Raw genomic sequence first — 24,570 nt, forward strand, 5'->3', positions numbered from 1 at the left:
TCTCTTATACATATGAGTTTCTGTGGATTTGTTTCCCTAGTTTACCCAGATGAACACATCACTCAAACTGCCCACCATTACCCGGCAATGCCTGGCAGACAACCGCCTCCAAGTGCGTGCTACCCCAATGGGAGTAAGATGTCAGCCCAGCATCCCCAACACCTTTAGGGAAGAAAATGCAGATGCCGGCGCATCTAGTCCAAGTTCCCTGTGAACAGCAGCGAGCACTCCATCCAAGTGATGGTGTGCTCCTCTCACAGCTGACGAAGTGGCCCAGGGTGGGCATGCCTCTGACAGCCTGACAAACAGCAGGACCCCTCCCTGTGTGTCTCCTGGAAGGGCGCTTAATAGAGGGGTGTATTCTGTGCCCTTTGACCTCTGAGGCTTTATTTCTATGCCATAAACTTCAGAGAGTAGGAACATCCTGAAACACTGAGGTGACAGGAGTACACACAGGCGAGTCACCTGTTTCCCGGACGACCGCCCAGAGAGGGGCCTGGCCCGGCAGGCAGGCAGTATGGGCTCCCGCTATCCAGCTATGTGCCCTGCTGGGATCCAGGCCAGGCAGCTAACCTCAGACTGAGAGTTTTCTAGGAGCAGGTTAAGCCATCTGCCAAGGAAGAGCAAGCAGGCAGCAAGACCAGATCATACCTGTGAGTACCTACCATCTCACAAATCAAAGGCGACAGAAGACAGCCACTGGGCCTCAAAAACCTACTTATGAAACTGCAGGAACGAATCCCTTGGGGACGGTGGCTGCCTGGGTTTGAATCCCAGCATCACCACCAGCCAGTTGTGAAAAGTAGGTCTATGTGCCCCATACCTCTGAAATGGGTGCATCGACCTTGCCCTCCACCTGGGGGCTCGATGGGGAACACACACTCGGGAGCAGCTGTCTGCTGACAGATGGCGCGGAGCAGAGAAGCATGCAGGCGGGCAGCCGGGGTCCTGGGATGCGAGCAGGTTTGTGCTTCAAGGAGAAGGCCAGGCATGCTCCAGTACCAGGTCCACGGCTAATGAAGACGATGCTATTAGATGCTTGCGAGAGTTCCTGCTCTAACCAAAGCCCTGTCTCCTCCAGATACTCAGAGGAAGGAGGAAGGAGGGAGAAAGGGTTCCCAGATGAAGTCCAACAGCAGCGCCTAGGGTTCTCACGGCACGTGGTCTTTGGCTAAGCCTTGAGATCTTGGCTCCCCCACTGACTAAGCCCTGCACTAACAAGCTGTCTACAAGGAGCTGGCTCACTGACCATGCGGCCTTGGCCCTTCTCTCTCTTCTCCCACCTGCTCTGCTCCCTGGCGAAGGGGGTGCTTCCATCCCTCTCCACCTTCTCATTCCCTCTGAGCACTGTCCTCACACTCAGCTTTCCCCACTGCCTCCTGCCTCCCAGGAAAGCCTCAGACCCTGCTGCGCAGGGTGAAAGTTTACCAAGCCTCAGCGAGAGCTTCCCTGAAGGGACCTTCCCGATTCTTGATGAGCCCGCGCTCGGCGTCCCCGTGCTGGGAGGAGTGCTGCCAGGTCACCTGCCGCTGGCCGAGCCTGAAAAGAGGATCTATTTCCTGTGGTGTTCAAGGTGGGGTTTTACCTTATTGATAGAAGAAGGAGGAGAAGGAGAGGCTGAAGAGGGTGGTGACTGGCTGAGACTTTGGACACAGCCAAGGTGAGCCCAAGCATCCACCTTAAAACAGAAGAAAAGAGCAGACACCAGCGTTTGACTAACAGAGTGAGTTCATGGCAGGGCTAACGCTCACGAGGCCACTCCAGCATGCCCTTCACACACACACACGCCGCATGCACATGCACCTCGCCCACGTGCTCCAGGTCCCGCTCCCGGCTGTCTGCTGCGCAACTGTCACGACACAAGTCACTGCAAGTTGGTGTGAGCAGCTCAACACAGGCCAGCGGGAAAAGACTCTTGGGATGAAGGGTAGCCAAGCCTTGGAACCTTGTGCTTTCAGAGCTACGAGGTGCTCCAAGGCCCCGGACACACGAGAGAATCCTGCCAAGGCCAACAAGGGCACCGGGCTGTCCACGGTGTGGCCTCACAAGCACAAACTCCCAGAGCAGGTGCCTGCTGGCTATGAGCCCACAAGTGACCGCAGAAGGTCAACACAGCCGTGCAACCCCTTGGTGACCAGGCTGTGGTCTCGATTGATGTCCAGGTCCCCACCGCCCAGTCGGGATGCCGTTGCTCTCAATGTCTGCACCCTGTGTTCCAGCTGAACACACACTGGGTTTCGAGAAGCATTCCTAGAAGAAGCAGACAGTCAACGTGGCTGGGAACTCATTTCCTGTCACTGCAGCTGCACGATTGACAGACTACCTGAGAGGGCTTTTGAACTAGTGGCCACAGAGGATAGACAGTGAGATCTCAGAGAAGGGGGCACGAGGACAAGGTGACAGCTGCCCGGTTTATGGTCTGCAGAGACTTTCCAGGCCCTCATCAGAGGAAGCTGCCCGGAGGAAGCGCAGGCAGCACACCGCAGTGGGCAGTGGGGCAGCGCGGCTCTTCGTGAGCTGGAGGTTCTCGTCTCCCCACCTCTCCAGCAACAGTGCACGGCCACTCTAAAGCAGCAGTGCTCCTCGCCGACACAGGGAACTGCTGAGCGTTGGCTGGGGTTTGCCATCTTGCTGGGGTTTGCCTTTTTCTTTTCCAAGTTCTTTAGCCTTGGACTAAGGTCTCAGGGGGAAGGGACTGCTTGGAGACGGTCCTCTCTGTTTGCCTCAGAGCTCCCACCCCTTCCCCGGCCCGACACAGCCCAGGTGGCCGGAGAGGAATCCAGCCCTGCTCATGCTGAGCGAGTCTGGGCGAATGATATCCCTCCTCTGCGTGTATGTCTCTCCATTTATTACTTTGTTAGCTTATTTTCTCCCTTTCCCGCCTCCTTGGAGGCCTGCTGGCACCGTGAGGTCCACAGCCGGAAACCACCAGCTGCTCCCCGGGAGGAAGACTGGGCTTTCCACTCCCGAGAAGAGTGCATATGGGACACCCACGGGACAGTTCGCTGGCGGGAGTGTGGTTTATTGGGGTCTCCCTCTGGCCTCCTACAAGCCAACCTCGGGGAAAGCGGAGCTGTGAAAAGCACCTTCCCACATCTGATGGCAGATTCCATAAATGCGCCGTGACCTCACCCCCCCTTCCACCCCCCCGGTTCCCCAGTGCAGTTGCCCGGTAGGCGAGCAGGGCCCAGAAGGACTAAGGCTCCTGCACAGACCATGGGAATGACAACTTGGTAAGAGAGACTGGCCGAAGCCAGGGAGATAGACAGCAGACATCAGATTTCCCATGACCACTTGGGGCAGCTTTCCAAGGGTGATCCAGCTTTGTGAGCTCATGAAACCAAGTGACACTTCATTCAAGTTGCTGCCCTTTGCTTACTACCAAGACAAGACCCAGGAGGGCAAAGGGAACAATAAAGCTCACATGATGCTGGAGAGTGGTCACAGCCACCACTGCCCACCAGGGTCCTTAGAGTGGACCCTAGGGTCCCAGACCAGTGCAGGCCATCTAGTGGGAAGTCTTCAGAGGAGAGGGGACTTAGCCCCGGGCCCATGAGCCCAGAGGAGAGGCTACCAGCATTCCATGGCCAAACTGTTAACTGTGTCATCCGGTCTAAGTACAACCTAACAAATATACCCTAACAACCATCTGGATGCTAAAATTACCACGACCCTCAGAAGAACACACAAATCTCTCTTGGAAGAAGTTCAGCTAGAACACTCCTTAAAAGCAAGGGCGGACGGCATAGGTGTCACCTCATGTACTGCGGACATGGGATCAGGAGAGAGGCAGTCTGTGAAGAAGGACATCATGCTGGGTGAGGCAGAGGGGCAGTGAGAAAACAGAAGACTCTGGGCCTGATGGCCGGACACAGAGGCTCCCGCACAGCAGCGGCAGGGAGAATGGCCCCGGACGGGAGTGCATGGGGCCTCGAGGAGTCAGCCCACGTCTCCTGCTCACAGGGAGAGGGGGAGGGGAAAGTAAGAAACCTGTTGGAAGAAAGTTTCAGGGCCAGACTCTTCAAGTAGTCCCTGCACAACAAAAATGATGGGAAGTTACTGTTTTGTGAAGATAGAGGGTAAAAAAATCCCCTCAAATTCCCCTGCACCACTGAGAAACCACCATCTTTACCTGCCATTTCTCACCAGCCATTTAACCAGGTGGCAACCACGGGAGGAAGTAGGACTAGACAGTGATCAAGAGGGGCTTCTGACACCCAAGATAATGGCAGTGTTTCTGACAAAGGTGTAACTCTCTTTCCCAAAAAAGACCCATGGGAGGTATGAGTCTCGTATGTAAAGAGTCTAACCCTTTCAACTCAAAAATAAGCGTAAAATGTCCTGCCTTGTTCATTGCAGTTCTTTCTTGGCACACACACTCCCCACCCCTAGACTTCAGGAGTCTGCAGAACTTGTATATTTTCCCAAACGCGGGGTGAGATCACAAGGACAGGCTGGACCCATCTGTGGCCCCAAACACCCACCCTTCTGGCTGAGCACTGATTACCAAAAAGGACAACTGATTCACATTCAGAGGCCACAGATGCCAATTCCAGGCTGTCTGCGGTCTTTCCCCACAGAAGGGAGCCCTGCCGTTCCCGTACCCTACGCACCCTTGTTCTGGCGTCTGGGCCATGGCTGCAGCTCTGGGTCCGTCCGCCCCAGTACGGGCCTTGCTCTCTTTTGCTGCCCTCTCTCTGCTTTACAGAGGATGACTCCTTCCCCAGGGACTGGCCTCTCTTCCAAAGTACATGAGATGATATCTTGCCACCTTTGTTAACCCTAAATCCTTGCTTCAAAACCCTAAAACCTACAGTAAAATAATTAATTTTGCCTTAGGATAAATGGATAATTCTTATATTCGTTTTAGGTTTCTTTCTTTAAAGGCTTCAAATCTAGACATTTTATGTCTAGAGCCAGAAGATGCTACAATAGTGGTTCTCAACCTATGGGTCATGACCCCCTGGGGAGGGTGGGGTAGAGCAACCTTTTCACAGGGGTTGCCCAATTCATAACAGTAGTAGCAAAATTACAATTATAAAGTAGCAATGAAAATAAATTTATGGCTGGGGGCCACCACATGAGGAACTGTATGAAAGGGTCACAGCATGAGGAAGGTGGAGGACCTCTGTGCTACAACAACAAGTGGCCATTCGCCTCCAGACCGACTCAGCCACGGGAGGGAGCGCCTGTGATGCGGCCTCTGGTGCCCACGCTGTCACAGGTCTTGGGGAAAACAACGCCGACTGGCTCTTGATCAGAGCAGCTTCCAGATGAAAAGACACTTTACTTCTTGTCATTTGTTTCCATTTGGACAAAGAGCAACAAACAGCCACCAGAGTCCTACACAGTAAGTCTCACTCCTGTGTATTTTGAAAGGCTCCATGATGGACAAAGTGTTGCAGATGGTAAAGGCTGGGGCTACGGCTATCAAAAGAGATAGTGACTGGGGTCTTAAAGGCTTGAAGGTAAACAAGCGACCATCTAGCTCAGAAGCAACAAAGCCCACATGGAAGAACACACCAGCCTGTGTGATAGCCTGGTCCCGAAGGGATCAGTTATCAGGCATCAAAGAACAAAAAATCATATCACTGGGTGCACACCTCCACGATACGATTGCCGAAGACAAACGGGTGCATAAGCAAATGTGGCGAAGAAAGCTGATGGTGCCCGGCTATCGAAAGAGATAGTGTCTGGGGTCTTAAAGGCTTGAAGGTGAGCAAGCGGCCATCTAGCTCAGAAGCAATAAAGTCCACATGGAAGAAGCACAGCAGCCAGTGTGATCACGAGGTGCCAAAGGGACCAGGCATCATGCAAAAAAAAAAAAAGTATATATATATATATGCGTGTGTGTATGTATGTATATATGTGTATGTGTGTGTGTGTGTATACCATAGTGAATGAAGGGGGAAGTGCAGAGTGGAGACCCGAGGCCCAAATGTCGACCACTGGAGATCCCCTCATAGAGGGGTTTAGGAGAGGAGATGGGTCAGTCAGGGTGCGATATAGTACCGATGAAGAACACAGCTTTCCCCCAGATCCTGGAAGCTTCCTCCCCCCAACTACCATGATCCGAATTCTACCTTGCAGGACTGGATAGGGCAGAGGTTGTACACTGGTGCATATGGGAGCTGGAGGCACAGGGAATCCAGGGTGGACGATATCTTCAGGACCAGGGGTGTGAGAGGCAATGCTGGGAGAGTGGAGGGTGAGTGGGTTGGAAAGGGGGAACTGATTATAAGGATCCACATGTGACCTCCTCCCTGGGAGATGGACGGCAGAGAAGGGGGGGAGGGAGACTCCGGATAGGGCAAGATATGACAAAATAACAATCTATAAATTATCAAGGGCTCATGAGGGAGGGGGGAGCGGGGAGGGAGGGGGAAAAAAGAGGACCTGATGCAGAGGGCTTAAGTGGAGAGCAAATGCTTTCAGAGTGATTAGGGCAAAGAATGTACGTATGGGCTTTATACAATTGATGTATGTATATGTGGATTGTGATAAGAGTTGTATGAGCCCCTAATAAAGTGTAAAAAAAAGAAATGAAAAAAATACTTAAAATATATAGTTACCAAGTTAGAGGGAAAAAAGAAAAAAAGACTGGGGCTAAACCAGGCCTAAGAAGCTGGGATCGGCGGCCTTGTGCACTTTGGAAGGCGAAATCAAACCAAAAACCAAACTCACTGCCAATGAGTGGATTCTCACTCGTTGTAGCTGTATACAACTTTCCTTCAAAAGTTTTGTCGCCGAGTAAAAAGGAAACCTATGCCTGCTGCCTGGAGCCTAGCATGTGTCAGGCCCAGGCTGGGCCACCCTGCAGAGTCAGAGAAACAGACCTCAGGTTGGAGAAGTCTTTGGACCAATGTTGCAATTGCTTCTTCCATTTTCCAACCACCTGGGGTCTGCTGGCTCACCTCCTAGGCTAATTGACAGCCTGCAGCCTTTTCTGTGCGTGACATGTAGACGCGGTGACACTCCCAGAAACTCTATAGGGCTGGAATAAGTCAGAAATGACTGGATAGCAATGAGTTTGGCTTTTGGTATCCTCATGCTGGCCTGTGTGAAACTTTCTCAGACCCCACATAGCAGCCCCCAGACGTCCGTTAAAACTACTTTTACTTGATTTAAATGCTCAAAATAATTAGTCATGCTGCCTATTTTCTGTTCAGTTCCGTTTCTGTCCATTCTTTCTTTTCCTTTAGAGGATTTGTTTATATATTTAATGTTAAAGTTCAATTTTTTCAAATAAAAAGTTGGTTAGCTTCTCTTCTAAATAACCTGGAAGAAAAAGATTGAGGCTTATGCAAATTAGTTTCTAATTTTACATTTACGAAGGGGCTTTAAAATGTCTGTGGCCAAATGGACTTAAAAGATACTGGAATTTTCCCACAGACTTTTGGAAACTCCTCGTGCATCTAGACGTCTACTTTACAGAGAGCTGTGTCAGCCCACCAGCTGAAGCCACATGGGAATTTTTGTCTTTTGTTTCTCTCACTTATCACAATCAACTCACTGCGCTGTTGTTAAGATGTTGCCTTGCATTTAATGCAGGTTCATTTCACTGACTTTGCAAACCTGGTTTTGTAAAACCCAGCGAATCTCACATCATCCAGTGACATTACTGTGGAGCCCTGGTGGGTCAACGGTTATGAGTTGGGTTGCTAACAGCAAGGTCAGCAGTTCAAAACTACTAGTAGCTCTGTAGGGGGAAGATGAGGCTTTCTATTCCTGTAAAAAGTTACAGTCTGAGAAACCCACAGAGGCAGTTCTATCCTGTCCTACAGGATTAAAAAAAGCATCCTGTAAGCACAAAATTCTATGTGATATGATTATTATATTTAAGATCATTTAAAACCATTCACGTAACTGAAGAATATCAAGAACTGCTCTGCTCCGAAGCCCGTTCATCTCTACAGAGGCAGGTGAGTCATAAGACTGGGCCCCACCTCCTCAATCTTAGATTGCGTGCCTCTCCAGCCGCTCAGTGTTCCTCTCCAAACCGACTCACGTTAAGCAATAACTGAACTGAGTTCACTGAAGCTAGAAATTTCATACTCTTAAGATGAATCAAAAAGGTAAAAGTGTATTCTCCTCTAATAACCCCATGTTCCCAAGTTCTCCTGAAGCGAGATCACAGCAGCAAGTACAGATTGCCCACAGTCTGCGAGTCACTGTTGACCTGGGAGGTGAGGGGACTGCAGCTCTGAGTGTTAGATAATGCACCCAAGGCAGAGAGCACGCCTCCCTGTCCTAACGACAGCTCAGCACTAGGACCCCCGCCCTCCCCTGGAGGGGTGATTCACCACCCCAAGTGGGGGTTCTGGGCATGCCAAAATTTGAGAAGCAATGCTGGATGAAGACCTGCCTCTTCTCAACATAGAAAGCAGGCTTCAGGCAGCAGTGTTAGCTGGTGCGTGTTCTAGGTTAATATCTAACAGAGTACCACACGAGGTCTGAGCAGGTCCTTGGCTTGTGCCTTTGGAGGAGGATGTGAGCTATACGGCTCCACGGGCATTCACATGAGCCCTGCAAGGCTGGCCCCGCCAGCGCCACCGAGAGGGACATACCTGGGTGTTACTGTTGGCAGCGGACGAATTGGCTTGTGCTGCATTTGTGGACAGGGAATCAAAGAAGGCCTGGTCAGCCACGGAATTTCCACAGGAAAACGGATCTTTCCCTTCAGTGGGTAACATCTGAATATGAAAGAAGGCACAGTGTCTGCATTCATTAGGCCTCGTCTGACTCCCGAGTCTCTGAGGGTAAGCCACAGCTATTAAGGGTTTGTATCCTTAAAGGATAAGCATCCCTCAAAAGCAGCAGTTCTCAACCTTCCTCATACTGCAACTCTTTAGTACAGTTCCTCATGTGGTGGTGACACCCCACCACAAAATTATTTTCTTTGCTATTTCATCACTGTAATCTTGCTAGTTATGAATTGGGCCACCCCTGTGAAAGGGCTGTTCAACCCCCAAAGGGGTCGCGACCCACAGGTTGAGAACCACTGCCACAAAGCATCATTACCACTGGCCCCTACAACTGGCACACAGATCTCATGCCAGGAGCAAACGAGCCCCTCGGGTTCCTCCATCTGTCCACGCTGAGGAGACTGAGCACATGGCACACAGTAACTCAGGGGGTGGCGTTGGGGTCTGGGGCCTTCGGATGCCATAAGACACTGTGTGATGGCACACATTTCCCAGAAGGCCTCCAGATCTCATCAGGTCCCTCTAGAGGTCAAGACTCCCCATCCTTCTCTCTCAGCAGACACAGGCCGTCCCTGTCCGCAGTGGCGTCTGAGTAACACCCTCTCCCAGGGCATTTTCTCTCCCAGGGAAGGAGCCACAGGCCTGTGTTCTGGGTTCTTGTCTGTCCCATTGAGACAGAGGCCAGCACACCAGGACCTCGGACATCCTACAACCAGCCAGCAGGGGGTGCCATGAGGTCCGCCAGCTGAGTGGGCATGTGTGGGCATGCCCCCCCCCCCCGCCTCCCCCCCCCCGCCAGGCCTGCTCCAGCACCATGCCTGCAATAGTGTCCTCGACATCTACGCCTGTGAATGACCCAGGGGCATCTGAATAAACTCTGTGTGCGCGCCAGCGTGATCTCCTTTCTTGTCGTGCCTGGCCTCTACTTGGTCAAGGTGCCTCCATAATGGAGGCAGACCTGGGCGAGTGACAGCAGCTCACTAAGGTGTGGCCTGTCCATGGGGATGCAAGAGGGCACTGAGTAGCTGGCCCTGAATCAGCCCAGGTTGCAGAAAGTTGCTTTAGGGAATCAGCGATTCCACAGGAAGCAGGGCAGTGAGTGGCAGGAGAACACCCATGCATAAATCCAAGGAGAGCGGGCGGGCGGGCGTCTGTCTGTTTAGACTGGAAGGAGCTTCAAGGGTGCCCTTTGGAGCTTGGGTCCACAGATCATCCGCTCCAGGAAGCTTTCCAACACTCGATGGCACTGGTATTTATCACTTTCATGATGAAAATGGCTTATCTGTTTTTTCAAGGTTCCACTGTTCAGCCAATGACTCAAAAAGCTGGCTGATGGGTGCATGCGGGTTCCAGAGGACGGACGGGAGGGGGCTCTTACCTCGACGTAGTCTGTGGGAACAAGCCCTTGCTCTCCTTTGCTGTTTCTGCCTTCCAGCCATCCTCCGCCAACGTTCTGAAAGACACCACACGACACGTGAGAGCTGGACCTGTGGCACACAGCGTGCCTTGGGAATTGGGGCGATGCGAGAGCAACGAGCATTCAGCTTTTGATTAGCACACGTTCCTCTTAGCTGCAGAAAATGATCAACTGAAAACAGGAAAACGCAGACTTCGTGGGCCTATGAAGACAGCTGGCCCGAGAGCTCTGACAGTGGTTCTCAAGCTTCCTATGCTGAGCCCCTTTCCTCCAGCTCCTCATGGAGTGCTGAGCCCAACCAACGCATTACTCTCATTGCTACTTCATCACTGTCCTGTTGCTACTGTGAAGAACCGGGCGACCCCTGTGAAACGGTTGTTTGACCCCAGCAGGGTCGATACCCACAGGTTGAGAACCACTGCTCTAACAAGACAGCCACCCTTTTGTCATTTCTCCTCTGGAGCTCATTACCTAAGGGAAAGCCTCCAGCCTCCAGGTCCCTTTGGCCCAGCGTGAGGCTGACACAGAGTAGCGTGCCTGGGTCTCCTGCCCTCAGGACTCTGCCCACTTCAGGGAGCTCCCTGGAGCCCTTGGCTCTCAGGCAGGTGGACTGCTAGAGGATGAGGGGCACATGGCCCAGCTCCCTCCACCCCAGCTAAAGTCAGCCAACCCCCAGGATGCCTGCCAGACACGACACCCTTCAGGCACCAATGGCTGCCAGATGTTAGCAGGGACACCCACGGCCTTGGTTGCCAGAGCAGAAACGTGCGGTCACTCCCTGAACTCACAGAGGAGCTCTGGGCCCGTTGGGCAGTGAACGCTGCCTGACCCCACACTCCTGGGTGCCTCTGGGGCGATACCAGTAAACTCAGGGGTAAAGAACTTTCTACCACACATTCCCCCTGTCCAGCCCATTCGCTCAGCCCAAACAGCCTCTCTTCCATTTCTAAACCACGCCCTTGGTTGAGTAATTAGTGGAATCTGATGACTACATTCTTTAAAAGAGCCTTTACAGCCACAACTGTCAAATGTTGATCTTAAAAATAATAACTTGAAGACATTTATCATTAAACTTGGGTGCAGGGGATTCCATCCAAAGTATTACCTAGGATCTATTAAAATCATGAAATTTAAAATAAGTTCTCATGAGAAAATTTAAATAAGAATTTTTTTCTCTTTCCGATGATTAAAAGTGTAACTTATATACTTACCTGTAGCTATATCAAAAGCAAACCCCCTATTGTCAAGTGAATCTGGCACTGCAAGAGCAGAGGAGAACTGCTCTGGGGGCTTCTGGCAGTTTTCATGGAAGCATCCAGCCCCATCTTTCTCCCCTGGAGCAGCTGAGGGCTCGCTCATTGGTAGCTGAGTGCTAAATCACTCCACCACCAGGGCTCCAGAATGGCCAAGGGTTGATACTGCCTGACCCTGGACAATGGGGACAAAGGTGCTCCTTAATCTACTGTCGTCATCATTTTATAGGAAAGCATGTATTTGCCACCTTTCTCTCTCTCTCTCTCTCTCTCTCACACACACACACACACACACACACACACACACACAGACACACACACACACACACACACACTGCACAGTGGGGAGGGGAAAGAAGGGGAGTGAAGAGGGGAGGGTCCCCAGATGAGCTGGAAGGCCGGCACAGGCAGGTCCTAGGGGCCCAGGTGGGAGAGGCATCTGTGGAAGCCTCAGCTCTTTCTGGAGGATACCATCTCAGACAAGGAAAAACCATTTTGGTTGTTTTTTTTCGGGGGTGGGGGTGGGGGGAGGAGAGAGAGAGAGAGATGTGGTTGGGTGGTAAATGGAAGATCTAATGCCACTGGGTAAGGGGATGGGGGAGATGGACACACAATGGCCCACAGTGTGTGTGTGTGTGTGTGTGTGTCAAGGGAAACAACAAGACCAAGTGAGGGGCACAAAACCCCATACTCTGTATGCCTGCCTGTCAATCAGCTTGGTCTGCAGGGGATGGAGGGGAGGGGGGCATGAGAACCCACACTGTGTGAGTGTGTGCCTGTCCTGACAGCCTACAGGCAGAGCGGGCCACGAGCACCGTACTGTCTACCTGTCTGCCAGGACAGCCTGCTTGGTCTCCAGGGCAAGAGCTGGGCTGGAGGAGTGTGGTACTGGGGGAGGGGGGGGCAGTGACAAAGAGGAAGGCCCTCAGGAGAGGGATTGATTGACACCGTGGCTGCCACCATGGGCTCACACCTAAGGACAGCTGGGAGCATGGGGTAGGCCAGAAGCGGGTCTTTCTGTGGTGGATAAGGTTGACATGGGACGGGACCGACGGCACTGACCACCACCACCGCATCGGAAACCTTCAGGAGGAAAGCAGGCTGTAGACGACTCTGGGAAGTAAGGTGCATGGGGGGTGGGGCAGAGTCGCCTGTTGCTGCAGTACAGCATGCAATGTTCCAGTGACGAACAAAGGGGAGGGCCACAAGAGACAGCATGGCAACATGCACAAGGCCTGAGGGATCCCCAAGGGGGCCCTGGCCAGAGAGAAGGGCCATCAAAGGCACGGTGCAGGCAGGCAGTATCACCAATGGTCTGAAAGCCAGCTCTCTGTGCCTCCCAGTGCTCCTCTCCCACTTACAAAAGCCTGGCTGGGGGGGGGGGGGGAGAATAAGGGGACGCATCTGCTTAATGCTCCCATTTCTGGGGGCTCACCTTACTTACACTCGTGCCCCGATTTTCACCCTCTTACGTGATACATAAGGGGAGAAATGAAAACAGACCTTGGGCTTAGATAACCTACAGATAACTATTACACTTGTCTCCGAGTTTCCTGGTAACAAAGACTGGGAAAGAGAAACAAAGAAATTCAAAAGTCTCAGAAGACGTTGTGTCATGAAAGGATATTTGCCAACACTCCCAGGAAAAGATCACCCGGTGCTTATCAGTGGGGATGGGACACAGAGCGGACATGAGCAGGGAGACATCCACATATACGGATATGGGCGAGCACCTGTGTAGACACACACACACACAAAGCCTACGCTTTGAGGGAGTGCCTGGGGGTGTGGCTACACACACACACACACACACACACGGTGACACGCATGCGTAAAAAGGCAAAAAGTGCTACAGGAAGGGGCTTCAAAAAGTTCATGGAAAGATTCCTTTATCTTTTCCTTCGATTTTTCTACAAACTTTTTGAAAGTCCCCTCATACACACACAGTCACTTCTCATTAGAACAAAGCTGCCACAAGAACTTGGAATTCAGCCAAGAGCACTTCAGTGGAAGATTAGCAGAGTACTCAGATCATGCAGCCTCCCAGGGCTCTAATCTGACGGAGGGACAGCTCGGAGACACAGTGGCCCCACTAAGCGCAGCCAATCGGCACCTGGGCTCATTTCCGAGGAGATGTAGGGTAGGGCTCTGCTCCCTAACAACGGTAAGAACTACATTTACAAAGTAATAAAGAAAAAGGTATAAGAAACATTGGAAAGTTATAAGCAGTTCAATTATATGCTCAGTGATCTTTAGGAAGGGGGCCCTAGTGGTGCGGTAGTTTAAGCGCTGAGTTGCTGAGAGGTTGGTGGTTCTCACCCAGCTGCAGCTTTCTGAGAGAAAGCTGAAACTGGCCCATCAAGATGTGCAGCTTGGACACCCTTGGACACCCGGTGGAGCTACGGGGCCACGCTGTGGGAAAGCGTTGCGTCAAGAGCAGTGGGTTTGGTTTGCTGATCTTTAGGAAACTTTATTCTTCTCTGGGTTTTTATCATCCGTGTCTTACTCCACCAGCAACACTGCGAAACAGCTCTACAGGCAGACACATTCCTGTGGGGGGTGCGGGCAACTTCTTGTCAAAGTCAAAGCCCGAGGACGCACCCACAGGTGCCCAGTGACGAAAGCATGCCTGTGCCCATACCGGATTCGTTATGGTGATGATCTCCCCCTCGTTAACCGTCAGCTCGTTATTTCCAGGTTCAGCTGCAAAATCATACATAACCCGGGCCTGCGGGAAAGAGAGAAGACCGAAAGTTACAAACGGAAACTAGCAGTGCAAACAAAACACACTCCCCAGGGCCATGTGCATGTGTGCTGGTCTGAAGAACTCCTCTGGGGAGAATGGGAGCCATGTGACCAAGATGATTCATCAGCTCCCAGAGGGAAGAGGAGCAATAGGCCCCCCACCGCTGTCGGTCCTACAAATACAAAAACACCCATTCTCTAAAAGGGGGTGGGGGTGTGAGGGGCAGCAGCAGCGTGGCCTTCCTGACAGAAGCGACAGAAGTGTGTTGTGTGGGTGCTGCTGAGCCAGGTCCCACTCACAGCAACCCTGTGTATGACAGCGGAACACTGTCATGCCCGGCACAACTGCTCTGATGTGCTATCGATCTTGTTGAGGGCCTTGCTCTTTTTCATGGGGAGACTGCGTCTCACATACTTTGGACATGTGGCCAGAAGAATCCAGTCCCTGGAGAAAGACCTGACGCTCGGGGAAGTAGAGGGGCAGCGGAAAAAGAGGAAGGACCCCAAGGATGTGGAATGACACAGTGGCTGCAACAATGCCCATTGGGCACAGGAACAACTGTGAGGGTGGGGAAAGACCGGGCAGTGTTTTGTTCTGTTGTCACAGGGTTGTTGCTTTGGGTCGGAACCAACTTGATGGCTCCTAACACCACCACCTTTTTTTTTTTTTTAAACTAAGCATGATGTCCTTCTACAGGGACTGATCTCTTCTGACATGTCCAGAGTGCATGAGATGAAGTCTTGCTATCCTTGCCTCCGACTTCTGCCAAGACAGATCAGTTGTCCCTTTTGGCAGTCCATGGCATAGTCCCTGATATAGTTTTCAGCATCACAGTGACACATAAGCCAGCACAGTACGACAAACCGGCAGACAGTGGTGGAAGTAGAAATAGAAATATACAGTCTATTCTGAAAACATGTTCAGTGGTTTGTACACACACACAAGAAGATACTTATCCCTTCAGGTCAATCCTGCTAGAAGAACTCTCATCAACTCCTTACTCCTTAAGGCCTTAGGATAAACTGCCCTCAGCCTCAGATCAATTTTGATAATACCATGTAAACACAGACACATAAGGTTTGGATAGCAATGCATACTTTGTGTCAGTAAGTTACCAAAACAGCTGTGATTTTCAAATATTTTCCTTGAAGCACTGTCATGAATAGAATTGTGTGTGCCCCCTTCCCCCCCAATGTTTCACCTTGATTGGACCTGGTTGGGCAGTTTATGTAATGTGCATTGCTGTGATCAGTCAATCAGTTGTAAGGGGATTACGCGTGTATCACAATACAACCGTGGGAATGAGGGGAGTTTCCCTAAGGTGTGGCCTGTATCACCTGTTATCTTACAAGAGATAAACAGAGAGAAGGCATGTAACTATCTGAGTGCATCCTTGTGCTGAGAACCTCCTAGACCCAGGTGAAGGTTGATACCAAGCCACACGGAGACCTCCAAGGGCTTACAGGTCCAAAGATGCTAACCTTCCCCCAGACACAGTGTTCCTCCAGAGCTCAGCCTGGTTCTAACTTCTTGCCTCCTAAACTGCGAGAGAATGTATGTGTTTGTTAAAGTCACCCACTTGTGGTACAGCAGCAGCCCGAGATACCCAAAACAGACATTAACCCAGAAAAGTGGGTTCTATGGAACATTTCCATGTGTATGTAACACATATATGTAATATTTTATAATGTTTAATAAGCATATAATAGTATGTATGATTGGGGGCTTCAAATTTTGTGGGAAAACTCCATTATCTTTTCATTCCATTTCCCAGGAACTTCTGAAAGCCCCTTTGTATGTCGTATAAAGTAGCCCTGGGGGTGTTGTAGATTATGCACTGGGCTGCTAACCACATGGTAGCTCTGTGGGCCAAAGACAAGACTTTCTGCTTCTGTAAAGATGGGCAGTTCTACTTTGTGCTAGGGCAGTGGATCTCCACCTTCCTCATGCCGTGACCCTTTCATACAGTTCCTCATGTGGTGGGGACCACCCCCCCAACCATACAATTGCTTTCGTTCCTACTTCATAATGGTAATTTTGCTATTGTATGAATTGGGCGACCTCTGTGAAAGGTTCGTTTGACCCCACCCCCCCAAAGGGGTTGTGACACCCAGGTTGAGAACCGATGTTCTTGAGGGTACCTAAGTCAGCATTGACTTAATAGCAACAAGGTTATTTTTTGGGGGAGGGGGGATAGAATTTATTTCATTCCAAATTCCTAATACTTGTCTTTCACGGCTTGTCTTCTAGAAGCCGACCCTATAAACTGACGAGCCGGGTTACATGGTTTGCTTTAAATGCCCTGCTTGCCCTAGAAGTCACATGTAAGGAGGAAAAGGGAGCAGCAGTCACCGAACAAATATTGACTGAACACCCACCAGGTGGCGGGGCGGGGCTGGCCTCCACACTCCCTGGTGATGCACAACCTGCCTTTCAGAAGAGTTCAGGGTCCAGACCCGCTCACCGCCCTGTGCTCACTGAACCTGAAACGCACCCGCACCAGAGGATGGACTGCGGGGAGGATGTGAGACAAGGCCAGCAGCACACTGGGACCTGTAGGTTCCAGACAGTGGGTGGGCAGTGTTCAATGCGAAACGCTCCAACTTGTGTACATGCTGGACATTTTGCATAATAAAATGGGGGGGGAGAGACAAAGGGCAGTCCATTTTAATAGTGTGAATGTATTACCTGCTCAAAAACTAAAATGACACTTCCGCCCGTCCGCCTAAAACCACGCCTGCGCGCTGCGTCCCTTCCTCTCTGGCTCGGGACTAGTTTGCGGCAAGATGGCCAAACGCATCAAGAAGGTCAGGATCGTGGGCAAATATGGGACCCGTTACGGCACCTCCCTCAGGAAAATGGTGAAGAAAATTGAAATCAGCCAACATGCCAAGTACACTTGCTCCTTCTGCGGCAAAACCAAGATGAAGAGACGCGCCGTGGGCATCTGGCACTGCGGTTCCTGCATGAAGACGGTTGCCGGTGGAGCCTGGACCTACAATACCACCTCTGCTGTCACAGTAAAGTCTGCCATCAGAAGACTGAACGAATTGAAAGACCAGTAGAAGCTCCACTATCTGAAACCTCTCTGGCCTGTAATAAATGGGTTAATTTATGTAAAAAAAAAACAAAAAACTAAAATGAGGGGAGGGATAGACATGATTTATAAATGCAGAAGATTCAATATCTAGGAAAAATTAACCTGTAATGAAGTTTTTCCTGTCTGAGAGGAAAAAACCCTAATCGTTTGCAAAAATAGTGACAACACCCTCCCCTTCCTGTCCGCATGCACTTGTCACTGCTCCACCTGGCAGTGCAGGTCATTCCCACTGCTTGCCTCTGGGCTTGTCCGGGTGTAGGCTCAGGAGAACATGCAGGCTTGACCTCAGGTCTCGCCCTTTCTCGCTACTAGGAACACCTCTGCTGCCCTGGGACTAAGCCTGAGTGTGCCTCTGGTGGGGAGAGACCTCTGAAAGAGACCCCAGGCATTTGGGCCCTATTAGGTGAGGACCCAAACCGGAGTTGCTATGGGTAGAACTGTGTCCCCTACAAAGATACATTGAAGTCCTAACCCCTGGCACCGGTGAACTTGACCTTGTTTGGAACTTGAGAGTGAAGATGTTATCAGTGAGCCTGAGGTCATGCTGGGGTGGAGTGGGACCTGAACCAATCGGGTTGGCGTTTTAAAAAACAAAGTGGAGAGACACCAACAGACAGAGCAGAGAAAGGACAGCCAAGTGAAGACATGTCCAATGCCGTGGACAATGGGGGGCTGTCAGAAACTGGGGGAGACGGCCAGACCTCCCCTTCAGCCTGGCCTCTAGAATGATGAGAGGCTGAAGCCCTGTTCTCTCAGCCATGCAACGTCACCATGGCAGTCCTGCAGCATGGCAGCCTCTACGGGACCACAAGGTCCACCACAGCCGGCCCTCAGAATCCCAAGAAGTATCGAAGGGTTGTTGTTTAAAGTCATTCAGTTTTGGAGTAGCTTGCCTGGTAGCAACTTTCTTTTGTAGGCAAAGAACCCCCCACATTTCTAAGTAAGAAGCTCTACTACCATCAAAGAGCGCTGGCAGTGCAGTGTCCAGATTTCGGCTGCTAACCAAAGCGCTGGTTAGTTCAGATGCTCCACGGGAGAGACGTGGGCCTCCGCTTCGGTGAAGATTACAGCCTGGGCACCCTGTGGGGACTCAACCGTCTACAGGGTCTCATGAGTGGGAGCCAACTACATGGCGTGAGTGGGGAACAGCCAGTCGCTCTTTACTCTTTGTTAATGCTATTAAAATTGCAAAAGGTTCCACCCCGACCCCAAAACAGAACAAACTTATCCTAAAATTCATTTGGGCAAATAAACAAGACTTGCTGGGGGGTTTTGTTTTGTTTTCACAAAGAACAGAACCAAGAAAAATTAGAAATAGTAGCAAGTTCATCACAACCAGTCCTGGAGACATGTTGAAATACATGTAGCAGTATTACACAGGTGATATTCTGTTGTGTTGGCATATGCCACAGTCGTCTGGATGGCACGGTGTTAGTATAACTGAGCAGCTCTCTGCGAAAAGGGTAGTACCACATTTCAATCCTCCCACCAAAACGAATTCCAAAATGGATCAAAAATGTACATTAAAGCAAGGGTGGGGGTGCAAACTGCCTATTAAATGCCATCAGAGTGATCCCCAAAACCATTTTTCACTAAAAAGAACCAGATTTCCTCGGGGAACTGGCTGACTCCAGATTTCAGGGAAAACCAAACCAAAACTCAACGCACACATTACACGTGGAAGGTATTTTCCTATCAGACGCGCTGTCCACGCCAGCTGGAGTTGTGTCAGCAGACTCAAGAGCTAGCTTGAAGAGGAGCTCGCCACCCAAACACGGACCTGGGCATCAATAAGAACGAATGACCGAGATGGAGGAAACGTCAACACTGCTTAAATCCATGGGTCACCATGAGTGATCAAGTCTAGCTGGCCACCATTATCGGCTACTAGGGAAGCCAATTCATTTTGCAAATTGGTAAACGGGGTTAAAAAGAAAGAAAAATCAAGTACTTATTCTGCCTTGGGTTTCCAAGTTGTACCACTCATCAGCTGATTATTACGGAAGGCACTTTTCTTCTTAGAGCTATTCCATATGGTAAGTAGAGTCAGACCATCAGTTTTCAATCCCTAATGACTGAATGCACCTCAGTACCAGTGAATTATTAGGCTCCTGAGAGAACACACCACTGATCACAGGCTTGAAAAAGGAGAATCTGAATCTTAGAGCCACTCTAGATTCGACTAGCAATGGCAGGAAGCACAGACGAATGGATGACGCTGAGCGGTGAGAATGCAGTAAGGAAACGTGGACCCTAGAACCTAGAGTGAGAGGGAAACCGACAGGCATCTGCATGAGGCCACCCAAGTGGTGAGCCCCTACCCATGCCTTTTCAACGCAAAGTTTGTGAATTAAAATCAGGGTTTACAATTCCTATGATTCAACAGCTCAACCTCTCATCACCCTTCACAGCGATACTGAATTCCACCCACTGTCTGTCCCCTTTTCCACCTTAGTCTATACCTGTCAACCTTCCAGTCTACTGCTTCATCTTGCCCTCCCTCCCTTGGGAGCCCCCAGACTCTGGTTCCTTTGGTCTGTGGGTCTCTGTCTTGGTTCTTATCCTTAGAGTAATGGTCGCATATGATATTTGTCCTTTTGTGATAGACTGAATTCACCGGGCATCATGTTCTCCTGGTCTATCCATGGCACGAGGGGCTTCATGGCTTCATGATATCTTGGGATTACTGACCTTTCAGTTAGCAGCCCAACACATACCCCCACTGTGCCAACAGGGCTCAGTTGATATTTATATGACAAGCTATTTTTCCAATAAAAGCAAAAAATATTGGTGTCATTTTACCGGCTCATAATTCCAGTGATGAGAGTGAAGAATAGACATCTAATTTAATTGAAATATAGTCTGATATAGAACACTTGCCATCCTCATTAACCAGAAAGCCGCCAAACAGTAAATTCAAGTTCAGTAGTATCTACGATTGTCGTGGAGAAACTGGAGGTCAACACGATGAGATTGCTACCTAACTTTGAGAGGACAGAGTGAAAGAACTTAACAATCAAGCAATGTTGACATTGAATTAACTCAAACTGACACCCTAATTAGTTCTGATGATTGTGGTTTTATGGGATTTGTGAGATCCAGATTGTACATCGTTGAAGTGAAATAAAGTGAATGGTGCCCTGACTACACTTTACTTCCTTCAACAGAATTAGCCTGAGTCCTCTGACAGTGTCCTGGTCAAACACAACCGCTACCAGCAGCGACTATGGGCCGAGATGTAAAGAAACCAACATGCGCTGCCAGATCGTCAGGGAAAAAACATGCCAAGAGAAGACAGATAGTGAACCTGGCATTTGAGCGTGAGTCTTCAATTTCATTCAGTAAATACTATTGCACTCCTACTATGTGTCAGGCCCTACTGTGTGCACGTGTGTATCATGAATTGGAAATAAGAGAAAAGGTGTTATGCGGTGCGGTCACCAAGCACTCCAAGCTGATGTGATGAAGTCAGCATGGAAAAGCCACTGCTTACACTGAGGACCAGCGCCAAGTGTTTGCTCTGGGGCACTCTTGGGAGTTACGGGTAAGCAAGTGAACCTGACCCAAACTTAAAAAGAGGGATGAGAAAAACAAACAAGAAAAGAGAGGCGGCGACAAGCCCTCTCTCAGCAAGCCGCAAAGACACTTGATCCTACTCATTTACACTTGCTGGGACTCCGACTTCCAACGTCTCCACTCTCCTTCCCATTAGCACCTACACCACTCACAGCCGTCACGGCTTTAAAAGTTTAACTAGCCTCCCTCAGCCCGCATCTTCCTTTTCCCGTGAAGACATTTAGAGCTTCCAGAAATGCTGTCCACCCTCCCGAGGCTGACTATTGATTCCCTTTTAGCTTGGCGACGCGGCTATCCGGGCAACAACAAAGAGACGGTCCTCAAAGAGACGGGCTGACACCGCAGCTGCAGCAGTGGGCTCAGAAAGAAGAACAATTGTGAGGAGGGCACAGGACTGGGCGATGTCTCGTTTGTTGTTCATAAGGTCTCGGAGCGGAAACTTGCTTGATGGCACCTCACAACAGCAAACAGCATCGCCCACTCCCAGGCACTGCCGGAGGAGGGCAGACGGTGCATTTGGAACGCGGTGTCTACCTTCCCCTAGACAGCCTGCTGTCTGTCTGCACTGGTCAGAATTTCCATAACACAGGTCTGTCATAAACGGGTGGGGACATTAGTAGGTCTTTGTCTCCTAGGGTTGCCATACAAAATGCCACAGACAGGTGCTTTAATTACAGCATGTTGTGTGTCACACCCAAGGCTGGGTCCCTGGGCCACGGTGCTCCCCCAGGCTAGGGGCTGCTGGCATACCTTGGGGTCCCTTTGCTGGTGTGGATCTATCTTCAAACGGAGTCCTAGACTTGGCTGCTTCTCCTTGCCCCTCCTTTATAACACACCACTCCAGGATGGCCTGGCTTAACTGATGACATCTACACACTCTCTTTTCCAGCAAGGTCATATTCCATGGACAGTAGGTTGGACTGACGTGGCCAATAAATACACAGGGTCATCCTGGCTTGTGGCAGGTGGTGCTGAATCAGGTGATTGGGAGATATGACAGTGTAACTGGGTGGGTAGAGGGGGCAGTTACTTTAAACCAGGAGGCTAAAGAAGGGTCACTATCGAAGGGATCTGAGTTGGACATGAGGCAAGGACAGCAAGTGCGAAGGCCCAGAGAAGGTGGTGCTAAGTGACAGGGAACTTCTGCGTCAACTTGGCTACAACAGGGAAAGATACGAGCCCTAGAGGGCTTCCAAGACTGTAACTCTTGGGAATAGAAGGCCTTGTCTTTTCTCCTGCGTAGTGGCTAATTTGTTTCGAACTGCTGATCTTCTAGTTAGCAGTCCAGTGCATAACCCACTATGCTGTTAGGGCTCCTTACAAGGTGATCTAATGTAACGCAATCGACCCTTGAATAGGGAGTTTCCCCATGCGATCCTGCCTCCAGAAGAGGGCAGAGAGGGTTTCGACGAGAGCTCTCACTCTCTCTTTGCTCTGAAGCTGAGTCTCCAGACCCATGAAACCTGGGACTCAGGCCTGAGGCATGGCCAGCCTGCTGCTGTCTTGTGAGGGGATGGAGAGGGAGAGAGAACGAGTTGAAAAGACAATGGCGAGGATGATACAGGACTGGGAAGTGTTTCATTCTGTTGTGCAAAGGTTGCTATGGGTAGGAACTGACTCAATAGCACTAAGATGTGTGCGTGCGTGTGTGCATGCACGTGCGCACGCACGCGCGCACACACACACACACACACACACACACACACAGCTCACAGGTTCCATTTCTTGAGAGAACCCTGACAAAGGCAGGTTCACATACGAAGTTTCAAATTTAACATCTTATCTTTAGCCTGGCCTTCTGACTGTTCCTGTGCAAATAAAGAAGAAATTGGAGAAGGAAAAACGAGGAGAGGACGTTATTTATAAAACCAGGGAAAACTAAAGTTTTCTCCCGCTATCCGACAGCAGAGCACGCCTACGAAACCTTTTGCAACCCCAAATGGTGTGGAGTCCAACAAGCACCATGACTCTGTATGGGACAAGCAGTGATCACCCCAAAGTGTGTCAAATAACCTACAGACCCACACTCAACAACACCCACTGCCATCACATTGATCCTGACTCACAGAGACCCTGTACAGGGTACAGGGCTTCTGTGACTGTCGATCTAAACAGCTTTCTCCCGAGGAGGGCTGGTGGGTTTGAACTGCTGACCTCCTAGTTAGCAGCCCAACACCTGGCCCACTTTGCCAGCATCAAACCTCAGTGACCATTGACAGGTGGAGCTCTCGGAAGGGCTCTAAGCTTTTCATACTAAGGTGCTGAGAGCACAGTTCCCGGGGACCAAGCTTGGGGTGCCACCCTCCTTGCTGGGACGGGCACTGCTTCTCATGTCTCACTGCAAAACAAACCCTGAATGCCAGCTAGTTTTGCTTTTAGCCAACTTTCATAAACGTCAAAGGCTTCTTCACAGTTCTTTCCGGTAGCAAAAATGGGTGTGGAGAACAATCTTGTGCAACAGCAAAGTCAAGTAAAGCAAACTTTTGGGCAGTGGGGGGATACCAGTTTCCTGAGAAATAAACTTCATCGTTTGCCCAAATCCCAGCTCGGTGGGCAGGAAGGGGCCCGGAAGGAAAAATAGACTAGAAGTAGGGAGGAATGCGCTCACACTGCGGGAAAGATGGTTCATAGTACAAAACAAAGCACAGGTCAACTGCTGAATGGAAAACTAATCGGCTCTGTAAACTCTCATCCAAAGCACAATGAGAAAACATTCATTTTATTTTTCTGAGGGAAAGAAAAAAAATTCCTTTTCAGAATGAGAACTCATAAAATATATAAAATTCTGGCTATCAGTCACAGAGACTACCATTTGTCATGGTCATCCTTTGGTGAGTAATCAAACACCCTTGTGGGTAACTCTCCTGGTTGACATGCCAATACTCCATGTCCGCATGTGAATAAGGCAAACTGCCAAAACTCACCTCTCATAAAGCAGACAGGTCAAACTGATTTTTAATGGTGACTAGACCCTTTTACCTCCTCCTTGCCCGATTTCCTTATTTTTTGAATTTTCTGGGTCTACTCTACTGAACGAGCATGAGGAGCTCTGACAGAAATGGCTAGGTTGGCAGCTAACCAAAAGGTCAGCAGTTCAAATCCACTGGTGGCAATCTGCTCCTGTAGAGATTGCCAAACCCACTGCCATCAAGTCCGTTCCAATGAGCATGACCCTACAGTTTCTAAGGCTGTAGATCTTTACAGGAACAGACAGCCTAATCTTTCTCTGGGGAATTGGATTGGCTGGTAGATTTGAACTGACGACGTCACAGGTAGTAGTCCAAGGCTTATGCAAGATTCTAGCCTAGGAAAGCCTAGAGGGCAGGTTCTACTCTGTCACCTGGGGCCAAGATGGATACTACACATCAACATCAATCTGATTAATCTGAAAATACACTCAGTTACTCCATCCCACTGCACCCCAGTCTATTGCTTGCTCCCCTGGCTAGATGCCTTCAAGTGATTACAACTCACAGCCACCCTATGTACAACACAAGGAAACACTGCCCAGTTCTGGGCCACTGTCACAATGGTTGACAACTGTCGCTATGTTTGAGCCTTTTGTTGCAGCCACTGTGTCAATCCATCCTCTTGAGGGTTTCCTCCGACCCTCCACTTTCACGAGCATGATGTCCTTCTCCAGGGGCTGGTGTCTTCAGACACTTGCCTGAAAGACCAAGGCAAAGTCTCGCTCCCTCCTCACTTCTAAGAAGCATTCTGGCCATACTTCTTCCAAGGCTGATTTGCTTGTAGTCCTCTACTATATTTGTTGG

At 50.2% G+C, this 24,570-nt stretch overlaps 2 protein-coding genes across 3 annotated transcripts in view; one reads left to right on the plus strand and one right to left on the minus strand.

The window, feature by feature from the left end:
• Nucleotides 1-24,570, minus strand: part of SNX9 (sorting nexin 9) — an 84,955-nt gene that overhangs the window by 36,629 nt on the left and 23,756 nt on the right. Inside the window, exons 2-5 of one of the 2 annotated variants that reach the window (XM_075554331.1) lie at nt 14,017-14,103; nt 10,084-10,158; nt 8,568-8,693; nt 1,586-1,678 (exon numbers count right to left, since the gene is read on the minus strand). In XM_075554331.1, coding sequence (XP_075410446.1) covers nt 1,586-1,678; nt 8,568-8,693; nt 10,084-10,158; nt 14,017-14,103 — 381 coding nt within the window. The remainder of the gene's footprint in view (nt 1-1,585; nt 1,679-8,567; nt 8,694-10,083; nt 10,159-14,016; nt 14,104-24,570) is intronic. The other variant, XM_075554332.1, reaches the window with a different exon arrangement.
• Nucleotides 16,893-17,262, plus strand: LOC142452633 (large ribosomal subunit protein eL43-like). The gene has a single exon (XM_075553876.1). The coding sequence runs from the start codon at nt 16,908-16,910 to the stop codon at nt 17,184-17,186; it is 279 nt and encodes a 92-aa protein (XP_075409991.1). The 5' UTR covers nt 16,893-16,907; the 3' UTR covers nt 17,187-17,262.

The sequence above is a fragment of the Tenrec ecaudatus genome, chromosome 7 (genome assembly GCF_050624435.1).
Source record: "Tenrec ecaudatus isolate mTenEca1 chromosome 7, mTenEca1.hap1, whole genome shotgun sequence".
NCBI lineage: Eukaryota > Metazoa > Chordata > Mammalia > Afrosoricida > Tenrecidae > Tenrec > Tenrec ecaudatus.

Coding starts and splice junctions, on each gene's coding strand:
- LOC142452633 (XM_075553876.1), top strand. CDS start 16,908: ATGGCCAAACGCATCAAGAAGGTCAGGATCGTGGGCAAATATGGGACC.